Consider the following 22472-nt stretch of genomic DNA (forward strand, 5'->3'; position numbering starts at 1 on the left):
AGACTGGGCTTTAGTGCCAGCATCTACATTGGGGAAAGCGCCCCAAAAATTCTAATGGTTTTTTAAAACCGGTCCAGCTGAACAGACTTTCAAAGCAGGTGGAGCTGTGGTGTAGCCCACACCCGGCGGCCAGAACTGCTTTTGTTAACCACAGCTGCACGCCCATCGCTCTGCCATCATGGTTGACACTGAGACCTGCTCTTCCGTATGTGGATGCACAGGTGAAGGAGTGGTTGTGTTGTCCATCCCTTATTCTTTCCCGTACCACACAGGCCATGCTGTTACAAAGTTCACTGCCATCTGCTGCGCCCTCTGCTGCTGCTTCTCCCCTTTGTAATCTGAGAACACTCCTGTGGCAATTCCAGACAGGACAATATTAGAAAATCCTGTTCTGCATTGTCAGCCTCTTTTGAGGGAGGTCAGAGTGCCTGTGATGCCTGTGAACAATAGCAAATACCCCATGGCTAGTACAGATAAACTGGCTACACCAATTGCCCACTGAACTGTGTGACATAGATCTAGTGGTAACGTGTGTTAGGTCAGGTACTCTGTCATTCTGACTTCCATAGGGCATCCCCACAGGGGCAGTGGTGAGGTGGTTTGGGAAACATCACCTTTGTTCTGTGTTTCCTGGTTCTCTAACATTTGTGTTTTGCCTTGTAGGGGTAGCTAACACTCTGAGAAAGTAGGGGTGCGAGGGACCCTAGCTCTGCTTTTTGCTGTGTTCTAACCTTTGAACTCTCCTATTCTGGGAGAGCTGGAGGAGCCCAGGGCAGGGCGAGTGCCTGCAACCAGCCCTCCATGGCAATAGCTTTTGTGCGTTAATATGACTGCTGGCAAAGATGGCCTGCTAATTCTCTCTGATCCCCTCTGCAGGAAATGCTTTAGTAACAGCTTCCCAGGGATTTTCTGATTTCAGCTCCTCTTCTCTCTGGGGAAATTCAAGAGGGAGTGAATTGGAAGTTCTTGGGCACTCTGACACAGTCCCCTGCAGGGCAGGTGATTTGCCAAGGGAGACTCAGCTGAATAGAAGAGGAAAGAGTCATTTCCCTAATGGACAGGACTAGAGCCTCCTCACTTCCTGCACTCAGATGCTACATGAGCAATTTATCAGGTTTTTCAAGAGGTCTCAGCACTCTGAAGCATGTGATCCCTTCATCGGCAGGGCTGAAGTGGAGTTCGCCTGGCACTTGACTATATTAGGTGATCTGGAGCACAGGCTCGGGCAAGAGGGAGTCTTGTTTTGCGATGGGGAGAGGGAGCTTGTGCTCTGAGCCAGTGGCCTACTTCAGTCAAGAGTTACATGGATTCCAAACCCCACTGCTAATGCAGCGCTGAGAGGGAGAATTCAATCAGTCACGAGGAGGCCTCGCTGAGGCTCACGTCGCCCGTCGGCTGTGATGCTGCTGTGACCCTGAACTTCATCTTGCCCAAAGGGAAGGACCGAGGATGGCAACTCTCTCATGGGGTGGGTGCCAGGTGCTGTACAGTGGAGGGAATGATTTGGACACTCACGCCTTAGCATTTTGAACAGATTGTCAACTCCAGGGGGAGGGAGGGGAGAGCTCTGGGCATCAGTGCATGCAGCTCAGTGAAATGTCTGCTCAGTGTGCAGCTGAGAGTAAAACAAAAAGCAAACAATGTTAGGATGCATCAAAAATGGGCTGGTGAATGGTACAGGGACTATACTAATGCCTTTATGTGAATCAATGGAGTGGCCTCATCTGGATGCTCTAGGCCAACGTTTCTCAATTATATTTCTCCACGGCACCCTTGCGTGGCCATGCAATACCCTCCGCCGACAAGTCCAGGAAATCTTCCCCTTTTCGGCGGCGCGGTGTAGGCTGGTTTTGGTGGCGCGCTCTGTAAGCAGTTTTCTGCGACACAATTGGCTGTCTCATAACACAAGAATAAGACCCAAGACATTGTCAATACTGATGACAGGAAATACTTGTCCATGCAGCATGTAATTAGACTGTGTAACTCATTGCCACCGGATGTCAGTAAGGCCAAGAGTTTAGCAAGATTCAGAGGGGAAGTGGATGCTTTATAGGGGTATCAAGAATACCTAGTTTATCGTAATTAATGCTTTGAAAAGTTTTGAAGGAGATAAAACCTCCTGCTTCAGTCTCCAAACTGATCTCTCGCTATTAGGGGTTAGGATGAGACCTTCATAGGGAGCAGATTGTCCCATATTTGCCAGTTGAGGGGTTTCTTGCACCTTCCTATGAAGCATTTGGTGCTGATCATTGTTGGAGAGTGACGCTGGATTAGATGAACGGCTGGTCTGATCTGTTTTGGCATCCCCATACCCTTTTCACATGGATGTTGCTAATGGCTAAGGGGAAGATTTGGAGAGAGTGATTCTCCCACTGTTTCATCATGACATCTGTGTTTTGGGATTTGCAGTCATCAATAAAATGTCTCTTACTGGTCAGTGGCTTCCCTGGCTCATGTGTTTTGTGTTCTTGACATGGTCTAGTTGTATAACGCAAAGGGAAGGTTCTGGCATGAAGACTCCGGCCAGCAGCTCCGCTCCTCCAGCACATGGCACAAAGCTCTTCGGTGTGGAGACAGAGCTTTCTCAGGGGCTGGTCCGAGCCTGTAGAGTGAGCTTTCCCAGGAACTAAAGACCTTCACACACCTCCCCACCTTCAGCTGCAAAGGCCGGACACATTTCTTCAATCTTGCGTTTGCTAACATAAGTGCAGAGCAGCGTGAGTATTTAAAACAAGAGTAGAAAACCAAACCAAGCCCCAATCCAACAAAACACTTAGAGTGCACACACTTCTCTGCCTGAGGAAACGTTGGGAGAACAACCAACAGGTGACAGGTGCACGTCACGTTACTTAATGCACCGCTGGAAGGTGCTCCAATGCGACGGTGTTGAGTGCAGTATGAGAACATACAGGGAAGAGACTGGTGGTGGAGCTGTGTTGCAGCCGTGATCTTTACCTGGCAGGAGCATAGTTACACTGGGAGGACCTGATTATTCAGAGGTGTTGAACCCCCCCTGGTCCAACTGCAGGCAGCGGGAGCCTGGGGCACTCATAGATTTGAAGGTCAGAAAGGATCATTGTCGTCATCTAGTCTGACCTCCTGCATGCTGCAGGCCACAGAACCTCACCCACCCGCTCCTGTCATAGACCCCTCACCTCTGGCTGGGTCGCTGAAGGGCTCAAATCATGGTTTAAAGACTTCAAGTTACAGAGAACCCCCCATGTACACTAGTTTAAAGCTGCAAGTGACCCATGACCCAGGCTGCAGAGGAAGGCGAAAAACCCCCAGGGTATCTGCCAGTCTGACCTAGGGGAAAATTCCTACCCAACCCCAAATACTACGATCAGTTAGACCCTGAGCATGTGGGCAAGATCCATCAGGCAGACACCTGGGAAAGAATTCTCTGTAGTAACACCAAGCCATTCCCATTTAGTGGCCCTCATCACCTCTCATAATCAGGCTTTAACAGTTTGGTCCTGTCCACACAGGCAAGACCAGACCATGATCCAGTATGGTACTCAGAACCTGTGCAGTGTAGCGTAGATGGGCTCTAGGTGCCAAGTGGATCCAGGCAGTAAAATAATCCTTGTTTTCCCTTTTGTTCCTAGCCTCTGGAGCCAGTGAAGCAGGTGTTGTCCTCTGCCAGCGACCTTCTGAAGCCTCCAGCGTTGGAACCAAGGGAGGATACTAATCCTCAGGCCAGCCAATTAAAACCACTCACAAGAGGGAAGCCCGTCTGCCTGGAGAAAGAGACAGAGCAATCTGAACAGAAAGTCAGCCCCCGGCCGCGAGGAACAAGGATGCTGAAGATCAGTTCCCAGAGGCCTCCAGCTAGTTCTGGCCTCACACTGCCCAGCGGGGAGGAAGAAGAGGGAGCAAGGCCTTCCCTGAATTTCCCAGGCAAAGAGCCCCTGCAAAGACCAACTGCGAGTGACGAGAACAAGGACATAGCTAAAGCTGGGTCAGCGTTGAAGGAAGCAAATCATGTGCCTGGAGGCAAAGCCCTCTTTAAACAAGATGCCTGTCGGACTGGGAAGGGGGAAGGGGGGAGGAGAGCTCAGCCATTAACTGCAGAAACAGAGCCATCTGGAAGCTGGTTAGGGGACAGTGTGTCGCGCACAGAGGTAGAGGAGAGACCAAGGCAGCCCTGCCCTGAGACTGCACAGGAAGCAGCCAGAGTGCAGGATGGGATATCCTACGGGCCTGAACAGGCAGCTCCGGACTCCACCCAAGTGAGTAAGGGAGAGCTGTGTCCTGTTTCCATAGCCGAGAACTCTGAGCCTATGGAAGCACCAGGCTCAGCTTCCCCTCCTCCAGGCCAAGAAGCCCCTGCTGATGGGAACCAATTAGCAGCCCAGCTGCGGTCTGATGTGGAAAGAGAAACAGAGGCTCGGAAAACAAATGAATCTGCACCAAATCGAGCTAGCACTCCTCACCATGAGAGGTTTCCAGCCAGCACCTCCGAAGAGGGCAATGCCAAGCCAGTCTGTGTGTCGCTGGCTCCTGAGAGTGGGGAGGGGCGTGAGCACAGAGCCGTGACCGCAGGCAAGGAGCCGGTGGCTACCACTGGGACAGGGACATCTGACCTGCACTCTGAGGTCCGGGCAACCTTAGGAGCGCCTCTAGCTCTTCCGGCTGAAGAGAGAACCCAGGAGGGGGAAGGAGTCATGGAGCACAAAGTACAGCACCGAAACCTGGTGTCCTCCTTGAAGAATTATTTACTTCTGCTTTTGAAAATGTCCTCGTCAGAGCCGGATAAAAGTAAGGGCACCACAAAGAAGGAAGCCGAGGCTGAAGAGAAGGGGCACCAGCCTGCTGTGGAGGAGAAAGCACTGCCAGAAGTGGGCATTGCTGGGCTGAGCCCCAGCACATCAAGGAAAATCTTAGAAAGGGTGCAAACCAATCAGCTGTTCCAAAGTGCAGAGAGCTTGCATTTAAGCCCCCAAACGTCTAGAAGGCTCACGGGAATGATTAACCAAGAGTTAGTTAGCAGCAAAGAGACTCTGGGTGTCAGTCCTTTAGCCTTTAGGACGCTGCCAGCCAGGGAGGCATCTGAAGCAGAAGGGTCCACCCTGCTCTCTGTCCCTTCTATCGTGGTGGGTAACATGCCCCTGGAGAGAGTAGGCTGGGCAGAAGAGGAGCTTTCTGAGCTGCCTCTTGAGGGCAGCCGGAAGGAGAACGCCGGTGACCCAGTTGCAGCATTACCTTGTGCCACGCCCGAGGAGCTTGCCTCTGGGGCGCGACGGAAAATATACCTGCCCAAAAGCAAACAGGCGGAGGAGGCAGAGGGGGCAGCCTTGGAGAACCAAGGGCATCTGAAGAGGGACAGCCCCACTGTGTCTCCACGACAGGCCAAGAAGAACCTCACTCTGTTACAAGCCCCTGTCCCTGCTCTGTCTCCTCCTATGGAACGACACTCCCCAACCCTCGCCAGGAAGATGGCAACGCTCGAAGTTCCCAAGGCGCCCTCTGAGGAGAGCAGTAGGAACCCAGAAGGTCCTGAAGACACCAGTCCGGAAATACCGGCAGGGGAGTCAAGGAAAACAAACCCATTTAAAGGTAAGAAAAGAGGCTCCTCCACAGTAAGCGTGACACAGACACTCTCTCACGCCCTCATCATTATTTGCCAGTGAAATCCCCCTGTGTATTTGTAGCCCTTCGGCCAGTTGGAGTAGGCACCAACCAGGGCTGGGTTCAATATCTAGGGGTTCTTTGTCGATAGGATGACACAAAACTGGCTCAAGCCCTCCTCAGCCCCTCCCCCCCCCCGTAACCTGGGACAATTATACGCCACCCGTTGGGTACCTCTTGGCCGTTCTTCCCCTCTCGCAAGCACAGAGACTGAATGTAGGAAGAGACTTTTAATTAAAGGAGAACAGTAACCCAGCATTGACTTGGGGAAAATGCCACAAGTGGATTCACAAGCATAAAACCAGGAGCAAAACACCCGCCCCAGAGTACGTTGGGCAGTTTCCGTTTGCTGCAGTTTCTTAAATTCAGCAGCTGGAAGTTCCTTTAATGTGCCTCTCCCCTCACTGCACTTCACTTACCGTTGTCCTTAGTCAGCGCAGACACTAGAAACAGACAGGCTTTGCTGAGGCTTTCTAGGATTAGGAGGAGCAGAGCCAGGATTAGGGTAGGGCTGGGGCTCAAGGATCTGCAGAGCCCCAAAAGAACAATCCCCTGTGCACCACATGGTAGCTCCCGGTAAAGCTCATGGAGTTAGACTCAGTTACCAGACATGGGACTTTCCCATTCTCTGTTTCCCAAGGAATCTAAGTGAAGGCCAAGTTATCTGAATGCTTGCCCTGGTCTCTGCTGTGCTGCACACACAGAGGAAGCATGGTTTAGGCTGCCTCCCTCCCCCCATCCCCCAATTAAAGATACAAACTTGATTATGCAGTAGGTAAAGTTTGGAGAGCATTGAACAGTCCTTAGGCCCAATGCAGCCCTGGCTGATCTGTGTCATATCTCGTATTTTAAAATGTTTGATTTCAAATTTCTTTGAAGGCCCTCAAAACAAGAGCAATTTGATACCATTGGCCACCCAGTGCCGAGATCTTTCACCTGATGAACTAAGCAAGGTCGGGGAGCTCCAAGGAGGATGGAGATGTGTGTTGCAGGAAGTGGGAGTGCACATTCATTGGGGGCACTGTGGGATGGAAAAGACTAGCTCTCAGATGAGCTGTAAAATTGAAGATGTGTCTCCTTGGGGCCATGTGATATCCCAGGGCACCTTTTGCCTGTTGTGTCCTGGACGAATCCCCACTCTGATGAATGCATTCTGCCTCCCTGAGTTCCCTCGGCACTTTAAGTTGGAGCTGGTATTTTTCTTCGTTTCCCTTTGCTGCGCACAGCTGCTGTGTTGCATCACTGGGTGAATTCAGCCTTTTATAAAGTTTGTATCTCAGTTTGTATCGCACTTCAAGAGCCTGCCTGGCGCAAGCTGTACTACGAGTGACGCTAATACCAGGCATTGGTAACAAGGGTAAATGCCCAAGCGCTCATAAGCAGCTGGGTGAGAAGTGCCGGCACCGATCTGAAATGGAACTGGTATGTATGTTGTTTGTCTTACACCACTCCCTGCTTTGCACTCTTGTCCTTAGCCCCGCAGCTGATCCGGAAGATCAGAGCAGAACAATTTTCCGATGCATCAGGAAACCTGAAACTTTGGTGCCAGTTCTTCAATATTCTGAGTGACTCTAAGCTGACGTGGTACAAGGACGAGTGCCCTGTAGCAGAAGCCCGAAGAAGGTAAGCGGCCAGCCTGCCTGTATTTTACTCATTGTGCAGCCGTATTCTGGGGCTGCTGTATTAAATCGCGCCTTGCATTTGTCGGGTGCCTAGGGTGTGCCCACACGGCAGGCGAGAGGTGTGATGGCGGTGCACCTGGACGTACTCGAACTAACCTCAATTTAGCGACATCAAAACGAATCCTAGTAACAGTAGTGTGTTAGTGTGCGCCATGCAGGGGAGCCTCTGCAGTACAGCCCCAATCACCACTCTGGCCTCGCACTTGAGCAGCCACCGTCTGAGCTTCCCTGCTGCTGTTACTCGAGCTAGCTTTGATCTGGGCAGCTTTAAACTAATTTGGGTGTGTCTATACATGTGGCAATCCCACCTCCCGCATGCACTGCAGCTCCCCACCCCAGTTATTTTGGGGTGAAGGTGCCCCCTGCTAACAGGCCCCAAATATGGATCCCTTGGTATCAGCCTGAATACACCAGGACATTAGCACAATGGCCTCCAGCTCTGGAGAGAGACACCCAGGTGGGACAGAAATGTTCTGAAGGAGCCAGAGAGTCTGTTCTACAAATGCCATGCTCCCGATATCCTTAACCACAGCAGGCACTAATGCTCACAGCCCAGTGCCTAGGGCAGAGAGCCAGGAGATCATGCCTTCACCAAAACACCTTCCCAAGGCAACGTCTGCCCAGCCCGTAACAATATGTCCCTCTGCAGCTGTGCAGGTAAGAGAGTAAGCCTGCTCAGAAGCAGAGCCAGCACTGTCTCCAGAACCGACATTTCCAGCACCAGCGATGGAGATGCAGGGAATGTTAGGAAACAATAATAAGGGCAGGAGAAAGCAGTCTGCCTCCCCCTCCAGGCAACTTGGACTCTGCGTTCAGCCCCAGCACTTGGTTGTCATGAGGGGTACAAATGATGTTCTGGCTGCACTGAGAGGGCCCAGGGCTTGGTGCAGCACCAAACCAGCCACTTTTCTGTAAGGAGCCGTGATCCCTGTTCTAGGTTATACCCTTCCCACACAGAAGTGAAATGCCTGCAATCTGCATGGGAACTTTTAAAAGACACCATAACAGAGGCTCAAATTTAAATGTATCCCCCAGATTGAGAAACATAGTAAGAGGACCAAAAAGTGCCACCTTGGCTAAACAACAAATTAAAGTAAGTGGTTAGAGGCAAAAATACATCCTTTAAAAACTGGAAGTTAAGTCCTACTGAGGAAAATAGAAAGGACCATAAACTCTGGCTAGTCAAATATAAAAGTATAATTAGGCAGGCCAAAAAAGCATTGGAGGAGCAAGTAGCAAAAGACTGAAAAATTAGAACCAAATTTAAAAAAAAATAAATCAGAAGCAGGAAACCGGCTAAACAACCAGTGGGGTCACTGGATGATTGAGATGTTAAAGGAGCAGTCAAGAAAAATAAGGCCCATCATGGAGAAGTTAAATGAATTCTTTGCATCAGTCTCCAGGGCCGAGGATATGAGGGAGATTCCCACACCTGAGCCATTATTTTTAGGTGACAAATCTGAGCAACCGTCCCAGATTGAGGTGTCATTAGAGGAGTTTTGGAACAAATTGATAAATTTAACAGTAATAAGTCACCAGGACGAAAAGGTATTCACCCAAGGGTTCTGAAGAACCCAGATTTGAAATTACAGAGTTACTAACTGTGGTATGTAACCTATCACTTAAATCAGCTTCTGTACCACATGACTGGAGGATAGCTAATGTGATGCCAATTTTTAAAAAAAGCTCCAGGGGTGATCCTGGCAATAATAGGCTGGTAAGTCTAATTTCAGTACCAGGCAAACTGGTAGAAACTATAGTCAAGATCAGAATGATCAGACACATAGATGCACATGAGTTGTTGGGGAAGAGTCAATATAGCTTTTGTAAAGAGAAATCATGCCTTACCAATCTACTTGAATTCTTTGAGCAGCACAACAAACATGTGGTGATCCAGTGGATACAGTATATTTAGATTTTCAGAAAGCCCTTGACAAGGTCCCCCACCAAAGGCTCTGAAACAAAGTAAGCGGTCATGGAAGAGAGAAGGTCCTCTCCTGGATCAGTAACTGGTTAAAAGATAGGAAACAAAAGGTAGAAATAAATGGTCAGTTTTCAGAATGGAGAGAAGTAAATAGTGTATCCCCCAGGGGTCTGTATTGTTACCAGTACTGTTCAACAAGGTGGGCAAAATTTGCAGATGATACAAAATTACTCAAGATAGTTATGTCCAAAGAAGACGGCGAAGAGTTACAAAGAGATCTCACAAAACTGGGTGACTAGGCAACAAAATGGCAGATCAAATTCAGTGTTGATAAGTGCATAGTAATGCATATTGGAAAAAACCATCCCAACTGTGCATACAAAATGATGGGGTCTAAGTTAGCTGCTGCCCCTCGAGACAGAGATCTTGGAATCACCGTGGATCGTTTTCTGAAAACATCCCCTCAGTGTGCAGCGGCAGTCAAAAAAGCTACCAGAATGTTCGGCTCCATTAGGAAAGGGCAAGATAATAGACTGCAAATATCGTACTGCCGCTATATAAAGGGTATATCGTACGCCCACACTTCGAATGCTGTTTGTATCTCAGAAAAGAAAAATTAGAATTGGAAAGGATACAGAGAAGGGCAACAAAAATGATTAAGTGGAACCGCGTCCATCTGAGGAGAGATTAAAATGAGTGGGACTGTTCAGCTGGGAAAGGAGACGACTAAGGAGCATATGACAGAGGTCTATAAAATCATGACTGGTGTGGAGAAAGTGCATAGGGAAGTGTTATTTACCCCTCTACATAACACAAGAAGCAAGGGTCACCCAATTAAATCAATAGGCAGCAGGTTTAAAGCAAACAAAAGGAAGTACTTCTTCGCACAGTCAACCTGTGGAACTCATTGCCAGGGGATGTTGTGAAGGCTAAAAGTATAACTGTGTTTAAAAAAGAACTGGATAAGTTCCTGGAGGGTAGATCCATCAGTGGCTATTAGCCAGGGTGGTCAGGGACGCAGTCCCATGCTCTGGGTGTCCCTAAGCCTCTGACTGCCAGAAGCGAGAGTGGACGATGGGATGGGTCGCTGGGTGATTGCCCTGTTCTGTTCCTTCCCTCTGAAGCACCTGGCATTGGCCACGATCAGTAGATGGGATACGGGGCTAGCTGGGCCATGGGCTGGCCCCAGTATGGCCGTTCTAATGTTCAATGGGGAGGGGGCTCCCTGAATTTGCAGCCTGCCCAGCCCCCAGCATAAGTGAGAGCAGCCATAGGTAGCAAGCGTCGATGGCATGCAGCATACTTTGGTCACAGCCTCTCTGGTGTGGAGGGAAAAGAAGATGGAGTCTCTGTTTCTTATGAGAACTGATCTATAGGAATGGCTGCAAAAGCCTGAGATGGAATGTGCCTTTCTAGCAGATGTTTAGTCTTAGAATGGTTAGCAATAACAAGATAGTTATGAGGCCTGGGTGCCAGCAGGGACGGAATGCGGAGGAAGACCTTGCAATTTAGATAGGGACAGTTGAAAAGTACTAGGCCAAAATATTCCTAGATAAGTAGTTTTTAGTATGTATTGCCATGGAAACTGTGACGTAAATAGATTTGTTTGTGTAAGGCTTTAAAAGCTTTTAGAAATGTATGTTTAAGGTCGCCTCTAGCATATAGGAACCACCTTCTTTACGTAAAGAATAAACTCTTGGCTTTGCTAAACTGCTGTCTGGCTAATTTGGACCATCCGCTGGGCAACGGACTTGTAAGTAAGGACCCCTGAGATTGGGTTCTTCCACACTGGCCCCTGTGCTGGGGGCTGGGAGTGAGGCTGGTGCAGCGCTGTCCTGGCCGCTGGACACAGCCGGGGAGCCCCATTCTGCCATAGGTATCCCTGGGGGCCTCATCGAAAGAACCTGTGATATGCGAGACAGTGCCCAGCGAGCCCTAGCCCTGCATGGAGTGGTGGTGTGCAGTGCACAGGTGGATCACTAGCACTGCCACAGACCACTCAGCTGTTAACTACAAGCATCAGCTGCCCCACCTACCGGGGAGGATGGAGGTGCGGGCAAAGGGTTGCTCACTCACCGTCGCAATATCGTTTAGCCGAGGGAAGGAGCACTGGGCTGGGAGCCACGAGCCAAGTCTGAGACCCTCCCCATTAGTGAGTCCCAGACAGGTTCACTCTAATCCGCTCCTGCTCCTGGCTCCTAGAAAGGAGATCGCTCAGAACCAGCTGTGCCCGAGGGCGCTCTCCCCTTCCCCGGTGAGCCCAGATGCCCAAGGCCTGGGGGAGGAAGGCGGGGATACGGATGTGGTTGAACGGGAGGATGCAGGGCTGATCAGCCTGCGCAGCCTTGTCTTTGCTAGCAAGGAAGGTGTGCTCTGACCTCGAGTTAGCTGGCACAAGTCCAACACCAAGGGAAACCTTGGTGCAGACAAGGCTGGATGCAGCTTTCGCACAAGTGAGCAGGTTGGGGTAAACGCTAGCGAATGTGTGTGGGTTATCTTGCTGCAAACACCCCTGTTGGAGCAGTGAAGATCTTGCAGGTGTGGAGCGTCATCTTTACCTCGCCCTGCTCCCTCGTCTTCAAGCTCTCACGCTGCCTTGTGTACACTAGGGTTTCCCTGCAGGCAGGTTACCCTGTGTCAGCTAACGTGAGGTAAGGACCCATCTTCCTTCCCAGTGGAGATGCATCCTGCCAATGCAGAGACAGTCCAGGGCTGCTGGGGGCAGGTGGCAGTCTCTGCTGGAAGCAGGGGTCCCTGGGGAGGTGGAATGTGCTGTGCTCCAGATGGAAGATGACCCATCCTGGCATGCTGACTGGAGGGGAAAGAGCCTGGCCCCTGACTCTGCATGTGAGTAGCACATGCTTGGAGTGGGAAGCTGGGGGCAGCAGCAAAGGTGACTGGGATGTGAAATGCCTCTGCAACTGATTACTTTTGGAGATTTCACCCCAACCTGGGATTCACAGCCCTTCCCCCACGGTAGCCTGGATGAGTCCCCCGCCCCAGCCAGACACGTGCATAGAACTGGAGCTGCAGAAGCACGGTCTCTGGATCCCAGCACCTCCTGCCTTGCTGGAGTTCAAAGGGGGCCACTAGGGGCAGGAGGTGGTGTCTCTCTTCCTTTTAATTCTCCCCAGGTACAAACTACAGGAAACCGTAATAATTCGATCGCTCCTGGGTGGTGTGAAGCAGCGAAGTGGCTTCCTGAGACCACCTGGGCTGTGTCTCGCTGGGTCACACAGGATGATCCCTTTCCCACGGGGCTGTGTGCTTCACCCTTGTGGCACTCGCCTATCTTTTCAGTTCACGTGCAGAACTTAGTTAGGCTGCGAGCGCTGTGGGGCGGGGCCTGGCCTTTCATCGGAGGGATGGGTGTACAGCTCCCTGCACAGTGGGGGCTGTGGTCTGCGACTGGGGCTCATAGGCCCCAACACAATACAGATGCTATGCGACTGCCCGGCACTGATCTCCTGGTGGACTCCATTCTCTTTCAGCGCTGGTGATGAGGGGCAGGCAGCCCTGGCCATCGTGCAGGCATCTCGGAAGGACTGTGGCGTGTACCAGTGCAGCATCCAGAACGAGTATGGCAGTGACTCCACCGACTTCCTGCTCAGTGCAGAAGGTGAGGCCGGTTGGGTGCAGGGCAGGGGCAGTTGGGTACCGGACAGTGGGGGTGGCAGAGGAATGGGTTGAATACCGGGCGATGGGGGCAGGAGAGTGGGGGGGCAGATGGGTACCAGACAGTTGCGGGGCAGAGAGATCAGGAGTGGGTGGTGGCTCTTGGACACTGTGTGATGGGGGGACAGGAGGCGGGAGTGGGGGATGGGCTGGGTACCAGGTGGTGGGGCAGGGGACTGAGGGGGTGCATTGGATATTGGTCAACGAGGTAGGGGACAGGACAATGGGCCTGGCAGGGGTACTGGGACTGGCAGGGAAACTGGAAGTCAGGGGAGCAGGGGCTGGTTGGGTACTGGATGGCGGGGAAGCAGGGAGGGGCAGTTTGGGTACCGGGTGATGGGGAGTGAGGGGGTGGGTTGCATACTGGCTGATAAAGTGGGGGGCGGAGCGGGGGACGGGGGCGAGTTGGACCTGAGCAGTGGGGAGGGCAGGGAACAGGGGGGCGGGTTGGGGGCCCGGCTGCACGGGCTGAGATCTGTGCTGTAGCTGGGGGAGCTGAGAGGCTGTGGTTCCAAGCGCTCGTTGGGGGGAATGTGAGTGACTCCTGCCTGCGGTACCTGGCTAGGCCTTGCCCTGTTCTCTGCAGGGTACAAGTGGGCCTGTCTGCCGCTCTCGCTGCCAAGGCGGGTCTTGGCCTTGGGGCCCTATGCCCCTCACCAGCCTTTGGCGTGGCTGCGAACGGCCCCTGGGAGTGAGGGTCCAGCAGTCGATGGAGTCAGAGGTGTCACGCTGGCGCAGGCATCGCTAGGGTCCTGGCGGCTCTGGGTGACCCTAGGGGTGCTCAGGGAAGTGCTGGGGCCCTGGGCCGGGAGGGAAGCCAGGCCCAGCCCCCGTCAGGGCACTAACGGCCAGGGCTTTGTTTCTCCTCTAGTGCTGTCGGGATTTGTCTCCAGGGAAGAAATTGAAGGTAAGGTGGGAGCAGCCAGAGAGCAGTGAGTGGGGCCCCGGCTATCGCTGCTGGGCTCCGAGCAAACCCAGCACCCCCTCGCTGCACGCGTTGCTGTGCCCGCCATGGGGCAGGGTGCCTGGTGGGAGGGGTGACTGCACAGCGCGGCATAGCTAGAGCCAGCCATCGCCCCCCAGCGAGCCAGCATCTGTATGCAAGGGCTAGCGCGGGGCAGTTGGCGAACGCCAGCCGGACGGCAAGCTTGCTGATGTCAGGCCCGGTGCCTGGCGTGGCAACCTTCTTCCCAAAGCCCCGCAGGGAGGAGCTCCTCCGCCGCCATGCCGCCAGACGGCGCTAGCACACAGCAGGGGATATTCCCCACCCCCTCTTCCATCGGGGGGCCCAGCCTACTCCCCCCAGTCCACTGCCCCGGCTGTGCGCCCCAGGCCGGGTGAGCCAGCCACGAGCTCCGCCGTCCCCCGTTCCCAGCAGCACCCGGCCCCACTAGCTCGCTGCTTTCCTTCTGCCAGTTGGCGAGGAGATCGAAATGACCCCCATGGTGTTCGCCAAGGGCCTGGCCGACTCCGGCTACTGGGGGGACAAGTTCTTTGGGCGCATTGTGAGCGAGGACATGGAGGTGGGCGCCGGCTTCCTGCGCAAAGCCTGCCGCTCCAGGGCCATCTACGGCCTGGAGCCCGTCTTCGAGTCCGGCCGGACCTGCATCATCAAAGTGCACAACCTCATCGTCTTCGGGACCAAGAACGAGAACTCGCTCATCGAGAAGAACTACGACGTCACCATCCAGGTGGGCCCGCCCCTCCGCCCCCTGCACTGCCCGGCAGGCGCGCCCGCCCCACTCCTCAGCATCTCCTTGCACCCGCCGCCTGCCTGATCCTGGCCCTCCTCCTCTCCTCCAGCTTTCCCTCTCCTGCCTTTTCGTCATGCGGACACCAGTGCCTGGGACAGCTTCCCCCACCTGGGCACGGGCTCCTGGCCTGCTGCCCCCTCCGCCTGGCTCCCCGCTGGCATATGCTCCCTTGCCACTGCCTTAGCTGCCCCTTGTGCTGCCTGCCCAGCTCCAGCCTGTGTCCTACCTGCTTTGGGCTTGCTGTGTCACCCAATCCCTTAGGGGCAGGGTCCAGCACCCATACCTAGCTCCATAACTCCAGTACTGACACCCACCCCAGAAAGTGGATGGGAGGGCTCCATCCCACAGCCCCCGCCCCGCCCCCACACACACACACAGTGGTGGGGAGGCTCTGGTGCTCGGAGCTGCTCTTTGTCCTTTGATTAACAGCGTGGGCGAGCCCCCATGCCTGTCTGCAGGCTCTCCAGGAGGGGCAGGGCGCTGGCTGAGCCAGGCTCGCTGGCGTGCGGCGGGGCGAGGGTAACGACTCTGCTTGAATCCCCAGGACTGTAAAATCCAGAACTCGAGCCGGGAATACTGCAAGATCTTTGCTGCTGAGGCGCGGGCCATCCCTGACTTTGGGGCGGTGCCGGAGTAAGTTGGGCCTCTGCCATCCATCTTCAGCATCCAGGGACCACAGAGCAGGGCAGCGTGGCCTCCAGCCGCCCCAAGTGTCACCTGCGGGGGGAGGGAGGATCCGTGGTGGCCGGCCCAGCTTCCTCCACTCCATCCAGACACGATCCAGTGGCCTATTTTCTTTTTTAATGGATGCACTAAGAAGCCAAATTGGGAGCCTTGCGTTGGAAGGAAAGGCCCCGTGGCCCGGGATGGCGTGAGCTGCTCCAGTCTCTAGCATGGCTGACGTGTGGGCAGCTTACAGATGGGGTGGAGACGAGCCCAGGGGAAGGGGCCTGTGGCGGCGGGCTCTGGGCTGGGTCCACCGTGTGCCCTGCGTGCTAGTCGCAGAGCCAGCCCATCGGCCTACGGCCAGGGGCCCGCCCTGCGCTGACCCGGCCTGTTTGTCATTCTCCAGGATCATCCCTCTGTATCTCATTTACCGCCCCGCCAACAACGTCCCCTACGCCACCATTGAGGAGGACCTGGCGGGGCCCTTCGAGCGGTACTGTGTGAAGGAGGGGGACGGCAGCCTGGCTGTGAAGAGCGGCTCGGAGGTCGCGCAGAAATGCTGCGCCTTCCAGCACTGGCTCTACCAGTGGACAAATGGAAACATCCTTGTGACAGACATGGAAGGTATGGGCCGGTCCTCATCTCAAGCGGAGTCCCTGCCCCCTACTGTGTCCTGCCCCAGAGGGAGATCAAGGCAGTGGGGGGGCTGCTTGAAAAATTAGATGGGCAAATCTTGTTCAGCCAAGGACTCCAGCTGCCCCCACCCTGCTAGGAATGGTGGTGCTTCTTGGCAGGCAGGGCCTGTCCCTAGCCGATTCTCCCCCATAGCATTACCACCCCCAAGCACACTAGAGTGGCCGCCTGCGTTGGCGGCTGGGAACCCAGGAGATCTGGGCTCTGTTCCTGACGCTGCCAGCCCATGGCTGGGAGGCTTCAGTCTCCCACTTTCAGAAGGAGCCTCTCCTGTTGAGTCCCCAACTCCAGACCCCTAGGGCCTGGTTTCCAGAGAATGCCCAGTCCCAGCTGGAGCCAGTGGGAGCTGCGGGAACTTGGTGCAGCCGAGAGTGTGCCACCGGGGTACCCAAACTCAGTGCCCACTCAGATCCCTGGCCTGGGACCGCTCTGAGCCGTAGCTTCTGCAGGTGTGAAACGGGGACTGTTCCATCTCTGCTGCACCGGGTGTGGGTGCGACACGGGCAGGTGCTGCCGCAGTCTCTGCCTGGAGGGGCTGTGTGGGCTGGTCGCTGCTCTTTGCACCTTTCCTGTAGGACTGTCCCCCACAGGGTCGGTGTGGCTCCACTAAGGGCCCTGCCAGCACATGCTCTCCCAGCCCCTCCTTCACGCTGCCGGCCTTCCCCTCCGCCTGAGAACCACCGCCAGGATCTGCCAGGGGTGGCAGCAGCTGCAGCCAGGGGCAAAGGAGGGAATTCAGATAGGGACAGAGGTCAAGGCATATTCAGGCAAAAGGAGGGCAGGTCAGGTCCAAAACATGATGAGTCGGGACCCCACGCCGATGCCCCTTGCACCCACTCTGCCCGTGCAAGGGTGACTGGATCCCTCACTGGTGCCCCTCGCACCCACCCTGCCTGTGCAGGGGCTCGGTGTCTGGGACCCCATGCGGCGAGCAGGCGCTCCCCACATGCAGAAGACACCTTGCACCCAATCCTGCTGCAGCTGGGATAAGTGGCCAGGTTCTGACAGCCGAGGGAACTGGATGGAGCTTGGCCTGAGGCCGGTGAATGTTGCCATCCCTTGCAGGTGTCGGTTGGAGGATCACAAACGTGAAGATAGCTACGAAGTTGAAAGGGTAAGTGACGGGCAGGGCCACGGCGCGGAGCTGGGAGACCCCCTGCTTCTCAGAGGGACTGTTGGGGCATGCCTTCCCCCGGGCCGCGTGTGCCACCCGATGGGGCGGCCCCTGTCTCTCCACAGGCCTTGCCGTCACGGTGCGCCCTGGTGACCTTGCCCCTCCGCTCCCTTGTCGTTCGGCTGGCCGGATCATTAGCTCGGTTCTCCTCCTGCACCGCTCGGCCCCGGCCCGTCTCCTCTGCTGCTCTCATCTTCGCGGGCCGGTTCCTTAGTGTGGTGGGTGGGAGGGGAAGTGAAGGGGCACCGTGGTGGGCGTGTGGGGTATGCGATGGCAGGCGGGGGGCTGGAGGGACAGAGGGGGCCGGGAAGGGCTCTGAGCCCTGCTGTAGGGCCCTGGCCAATGCTAAGGAGCAGTGCGGCTACGCCCTAGGCGAGGGAGCCCTGGGAACAGCCCGTCCATGGAGAGCCAGAGCAGCCCCGAGGTCAGCTGCCCCCGGGACCTGTGAGCGGGCCAAGCCTCTCGTCTCCCTGCTCCCGGTGGCAGGGCTGCGTGGGGAGAGAGGGGAGCCCTGGCCCTGAGTGTGACTGTGTTGGCAGGTACCAGGGGCTGAAGGAGAGCTGCTTCCCGGCCCTGCTGGAGCAGTTTGCTGCCGTCCACCAGTGTAACCGCTATTGTGAGACCCTGGGTCTGAAGAGTCTGGAGGCCCTGCAGCAGCCAGCCAAGCCCAAGGGCTCCAAGAGCCCCTCCCTGGGCCGGAAGGCCCCATCAGCCCAGTCCAGCCCCCAGCTACCGAAGAAAGGCCTGGCGAGCCCCCAGGGCACCCGGAAGGGCGCTGTGAGCCCCAAAGCCGCTCGGAAATCCACCAACGCCGGCGAGGCCCAGCCGGCCCCGAAGCACAAAGCCGGGGAGAGCCACCAGTCCGGCCAGCTGCAGTAGCCAGAGCCGGCTGGGCCGGGATCCTGGGCGCAGCCGCGAAGGCGCCGTGCTGCCGCGCACGCCTGGAAAGGGGACCCAGCAGCTACCGCCGCCTTCCTGTGGCTCTTGGCACGCCCTCCCCGTCGCTCTCTGTGTGGTGTGCGAGTGAAGCAGTGACTAGGCTGGTGACAGTGTGGGGAAGGGGCCTGGGCCTAGACTAGTGGCCTGGAGCTGGCTCGGTGCAGGACGGGGCCTGCACAGCTGGGCCAGGGCGCGAGGCAGCACGGCGACTTCTGTTACCTCTTTAAAGCAACAGCTGATCCAGGCTGGCCCAGCTTGCAGAGAAGCCCCAGCTTTCTGGGCCATGCAGGCACCATGGTGCTGCCCTGTGCAGAGGGCACTGGGGCAGGGTGCCAGCCCTGCCACCAGCAGGCACCGGGCCTGGGCCTCATTTTTTCCGAATCCCTCCTTTAGACTGTGCTGGCTTTTCTCTGGCTCTGCTCCAAACACCTGGACCAGGTGGTTCCCAAGGTGCTGATCTACCCTTCCAGCCCGCGGCTGTCTACAGGGCCCTGATCCAGCTGGGGCACGTGGCGCAAAGGCTGGGTACCTCCTGGTCTTTTTCCCTACATGTGCCCTGTGGAAATCCCTGCCCCCAGCTTGGCCAGCTCCCTGCCCGCAGGCAGTCCCTACTAACCTCTTAGGTATGCTGCTTACCTGAGCCCAGGAACTAGCATCTCTCTCGCCCGTCACACCCCATGCCCATTACCTCCTCACTAATCCGTAGTGGGAGCATGACTGGACAGCGTCCTGGGTCCCTCTTTGCCCTGTGTTTTCTGTGATTCCCTGGGCCTGGAAAGCCGGGCCGATTCTTCGCTTTCCCTGGAGAGGCGCTTCCAGCCCCTAGCGGGGCAAACCAAACCTTCAACGGGTGCCGCACCTGCCGTTTGCAGACAGCCTGACACGCTAGCGAAGAGGCGGGCACTGCCTAGGACTTCGCAGCTGGGCAGGTTAACTGTGGAGCCTTAACGGGCGCAGTTAAAATGTCCGCCCCTATTTCCCTGCTGATTATGGAGGTGGAAGGCTCCAGCGTCTGTGCGTAGCTAACGTTGTGTGGGGACAGCTGTGTATTGTAATGTGCCAGTCGCACTGGGAGCTAGGTGCCAGTGGCAGCAGGGCAGAGGGGCAGATGGTGGCTGGGGAATGATGATTTCAAGCCTCCTGCTCCTTTGAAAAAATACTTCAAATCTTCTCCTTCCCCAGCTGGAAGGGAAAAGGAGACGCCCCCACCAGAGCCACCGGACTCAGCGGCGTCCTTGCTGTCAAAACCAAAGCGGCTTCCTGGGCCCGCTAGCCCCACACTGCATCCACACCCGCCCCTGGATCACTGCAGCATAGGGCAGGCCCCTGTTGTCTTCCGGCCAGTGCCACCCTCCCTGTGTGAGCTGACAGAAGCAGGGGCTCGGCCGCAGCTTGGGGTGCCTGTTGGCATGGAGTCAGTAGGGTGTGTGCGTTGCAGCTGGCCCCTCTTGGGGGTGTACGGGTAGCTCCTGGCCTCGCCGGGCTCTGCTCTCCTAGGGCAGCAGGACGTCTCAGCCAAGCAGCCCTGAGTGGGGTTCAGATTTAATAATGGCCCAGCCCCTCAGCTCCTGGTGATGCTGCAGAAGCACAAATGGGCAGCTGAGGGTTCCCAGGTTGTATGCAAGTCCGACCCCAGGCTCTTCCTCCTTCCGCAGCCACCAGCAGAGGGGTGGGCCCAGCGATCCTGGTTGGCAGGGAGGTGGTTTGGAAGCTGGTGCAAGTAGTTCAGCCTCCGAGCTGTTCCGCATCATGCTGGGGCCAGTTCAGTCCCCAGGCTCAGTGGTGGAAAGATGACGCATCCCCTGGATGCCAGGAGCCGCTCAGCCCGTTGGCATCCAAGGAGGGTCTGAACTCACCTCTGCCATGCTTCTACACCTTCCCCCTTCCTGGGATCAAAGCTGAGCCCTTCCTTTGCCTACAGCGACAGCTCCAGCCCTGCCTGCCTCTCACCCCCCAGGCCCCCACTCTCCTCCTGGTTTGTGTCTCCGGCTCATGGCGACACTGGGTGGGGGGCGCGGAGCAAGAGGTGCCTGCGGCTCTGTGCTGTGTGATTGTTTAGCCCAGGCACAAGTTCTCTTGGTTACTGCCTCCCAGCGTGGCTGGCCATGGTGCTGTGGCCTTGTTTAAAGGGGGAGGACGCAGGCCTTGGACACTCTTCTTCCTTCTTTATGGCAGAGAATGGGGGGCGGGGGTGGGCTGAAAATGCCCAGCCTGCTTGTTCCATAAGTAATGCAAATCCTGTCTGGGCTGGGAAAGCGGGGAAGGGAGGGCAGGGATTTGTCTGCATTAGAGCTTTGGCAAATTAGTTGGTTGCTTATTACCTAGGGCTAATTAACACACCTGCAGAGGCTGGGGTGTCACTGCCCCAGGTTTTGTGGCTCACTCTGGGGCTCAGCCTGGCCCAGCTGTTAAGTGGAGGGGAAACTCGAGTGGAGCCCAGCCAGCACCAAGAGCTAGAGGTGCTGGTCAGTGCCTTTTGGCTGGTGCATTGGTAAGCGCTGTTTGGCGGCAGTGCTAACAGCACTGGAGAAAGGAAGGCTTGCCCTGCAGGGACGGGGCTAAGGGCTCGCAGCCCCCCACCTGCGCCTGCCCCTCAGCCCTGACATAAAGCCCCAGCCCACAGACACGGCCTCTGGCAGGTCCCAAAGGGAAAGCGTGAGCAGAGCCAACCTGGGAAACGCACCAGACCAGACCCCAACCTTCTCCAACAGCAAGCTGACAAAAGCCCGGCTTTGTAAACCTCCCTGGACCTCATCTTAGCTAGGAAGGGAGGCGTGATCTGACCTCGGCCTAGCTAACAGGAGGGGAAGCCCTAGTGCAGACAGGGCTGGTTATAGTTTTCACATCAGTTAACAGTGTAGCAACACCCTCCCCCCCCCCCCCCGCCATCGTCTTTACCACCATTTACTATCTTGTGTGACAGCTACACCCTGCCTCGGCTGCTCCAGGGTTTAACTCGAGGTAAGAGTAACCGCTTAGGTAGCTGACACACACTGCCCCAGGGCAGGGAGCCCCTTGTAACAGGAGGGGCTGGGTTTCCTTCTCCCCTTGGACCCTGCTTGCACTAGGACGCGGAGGGCTCACGTTCAACGAATACACACTAGCTCTTGCGCTGTGACTGCCTAGAGGCGCCATGGCACAGGCAGCAGTTTTTACTGCTGGGTCACTGGGACGATTGATGCTTTACCCCGCGGAGGTGATATGCGTCCCCGTCCCCCCGCCCCGGTGTTGTTGCATTGTGGTAAAAGCTACCCTGCCTTGTCTCAGACATCTAGGCTCACGCAGGAGCCGGCTCGGGCCTGTTAACTCTCACTGTAAAAACGCACCTTGTGGCAGTGATCACAGCCTGAGCCTCCCCAGCTAGTGCAGCTAAGGGTCAGCCTGGGCCAGTGTGTTTGGGGGGTGGGTTGTGCTGTTGAGCCCTTGTCCCTTTGGGCTCAGAGCACAGACTGGCTGTGGCCGTGGGGCGTCGGCCCGTGCTGCCGCAGCCCCTCAGTACCAATGGAGGGGACTGGGCTGGCAGCCAATGCAATCCAATGCTGGGGAGGTTACCTGATGCTTTGCGCTGTGAGGCCGCGGCTATGCTTTGCCCTTCTGCAGTGTCCGTTTCCTGCGCTCATTCAGACGGTTGTAAAATAAGAGTGTACATACTCGTATGTGTATCGGCAACTGCGTGTGCTCAAGCGCAATAAAACAAGATGGACTGGCCTGCTGTCCAGTGCATCTGTCCCAGCTGGAGGGGCCGGGGTGCCCCGCCTTCCTGCTCTCCGGCTAGCTGGAGGCTGAGATGGTGCCTAGCAGTCTGTAAGCACCACACCCCAGCAGGTGTTAATCTTGGGGGCGGAGGAGTGGGATGGTGCTGGTGCCAAAGAGGGGAAGGGATCTTATTTTTCTAAAGTCTTTTTACACCCACTCTCTCATTGCCTGGGATTGTGAGACCAGTACATCAACCAGCACCTGCCCTGTGCCAGCTGCAGCCCCCATCCCATAGGCAGTACAGACTGAGGAGTGCGGTGGGTCCCAGTCATCCCTGCTGGAACGCCATCGCCTGCAGATAAGTTGCACCAGAGCCTGGCCAGTGATGTGCTCCAAAGGACGGTGTGAAACCCCCCGTTGTTTCCTAAGCCGTCAAGCGGGGGTTGGCTTCTGCCTTGACACATGAAAGGTTGGAGCCCTTTGAAATCTTCCTCCTCGTTCGTGGAGCTGCAGCTATTCTCATTATTCAAATCATGCATTCCAAAGCCAGAAGGGACCACTCGAACCATCCAGCTGACCTTGTGGGTGAGGTAGGCCAGAGCACTCCCCTGAACGAATTCCTATTTGAAACCAAATTC

General features: G+C 55.8%; 1 protein-coding gene across 5 annotated transcripts in view; it reads left to right on the forward strand.

The window, feature by feature from the left end:
• ALPK3 (alpha kinase 3) overlaps positions 1-19648 on the forward strand; it is a 66290-nt gene extending 46642 nt beyond the window's left edge. For all 5 annotated transcript variants that reach the window (XM_067556042.1, XM_067556044.1, XM_067556043.1 and 2 more), the window contains 9 exons: positions 3609-5559; positions 7107-7254; positions 12729-12856; positions 13784-13819; positions 14329-14603; positions 15211-15299; positions 15739-15956; positions 17091-17139; positions 17739-19648. In XM_067556042.1, coding sequence (XP_067412143.1) covers positions 3609-5559; positions 7107-7254; positions 12729-12856; positions 13784-13819; positions 14329-14603; positions 15211-15299; positions 15739-15956; positions 17091-17139; positions 17739-18078 — 3234 coding nt within the window. In that variant the 3' untranslated portion in view covers positions 18079-19648. The remainder of the gene's footprint in view (positions 1-3608; positions 5560-7106; positions 7255-12728; positions 12857-13783; positions 13820-14328; positions 14604-15210; positions 15300-15738; positions 15957-17090; positions 17140-17738) is intronic.
• Positions 19649-22472: the final 2824 nt, after the last annotated feature.

Source organism: Emydura macquarii, unplaced genomic scaffold, assembly GCF_026122565.2.
Source record: "Emydura macquarii macquarii isolate MOO-44397 ecotype Brisbane River unplaced genomic scaffold, CSIRO-AGI_Emac_v2 contig_1644, whole genome shotgun sequence".
Classification (NCBI taxonomy): Eukaryota; Metazoa; Chordata; order Testudines; family Chelidae; genus Emydura; species Emydura macquarii.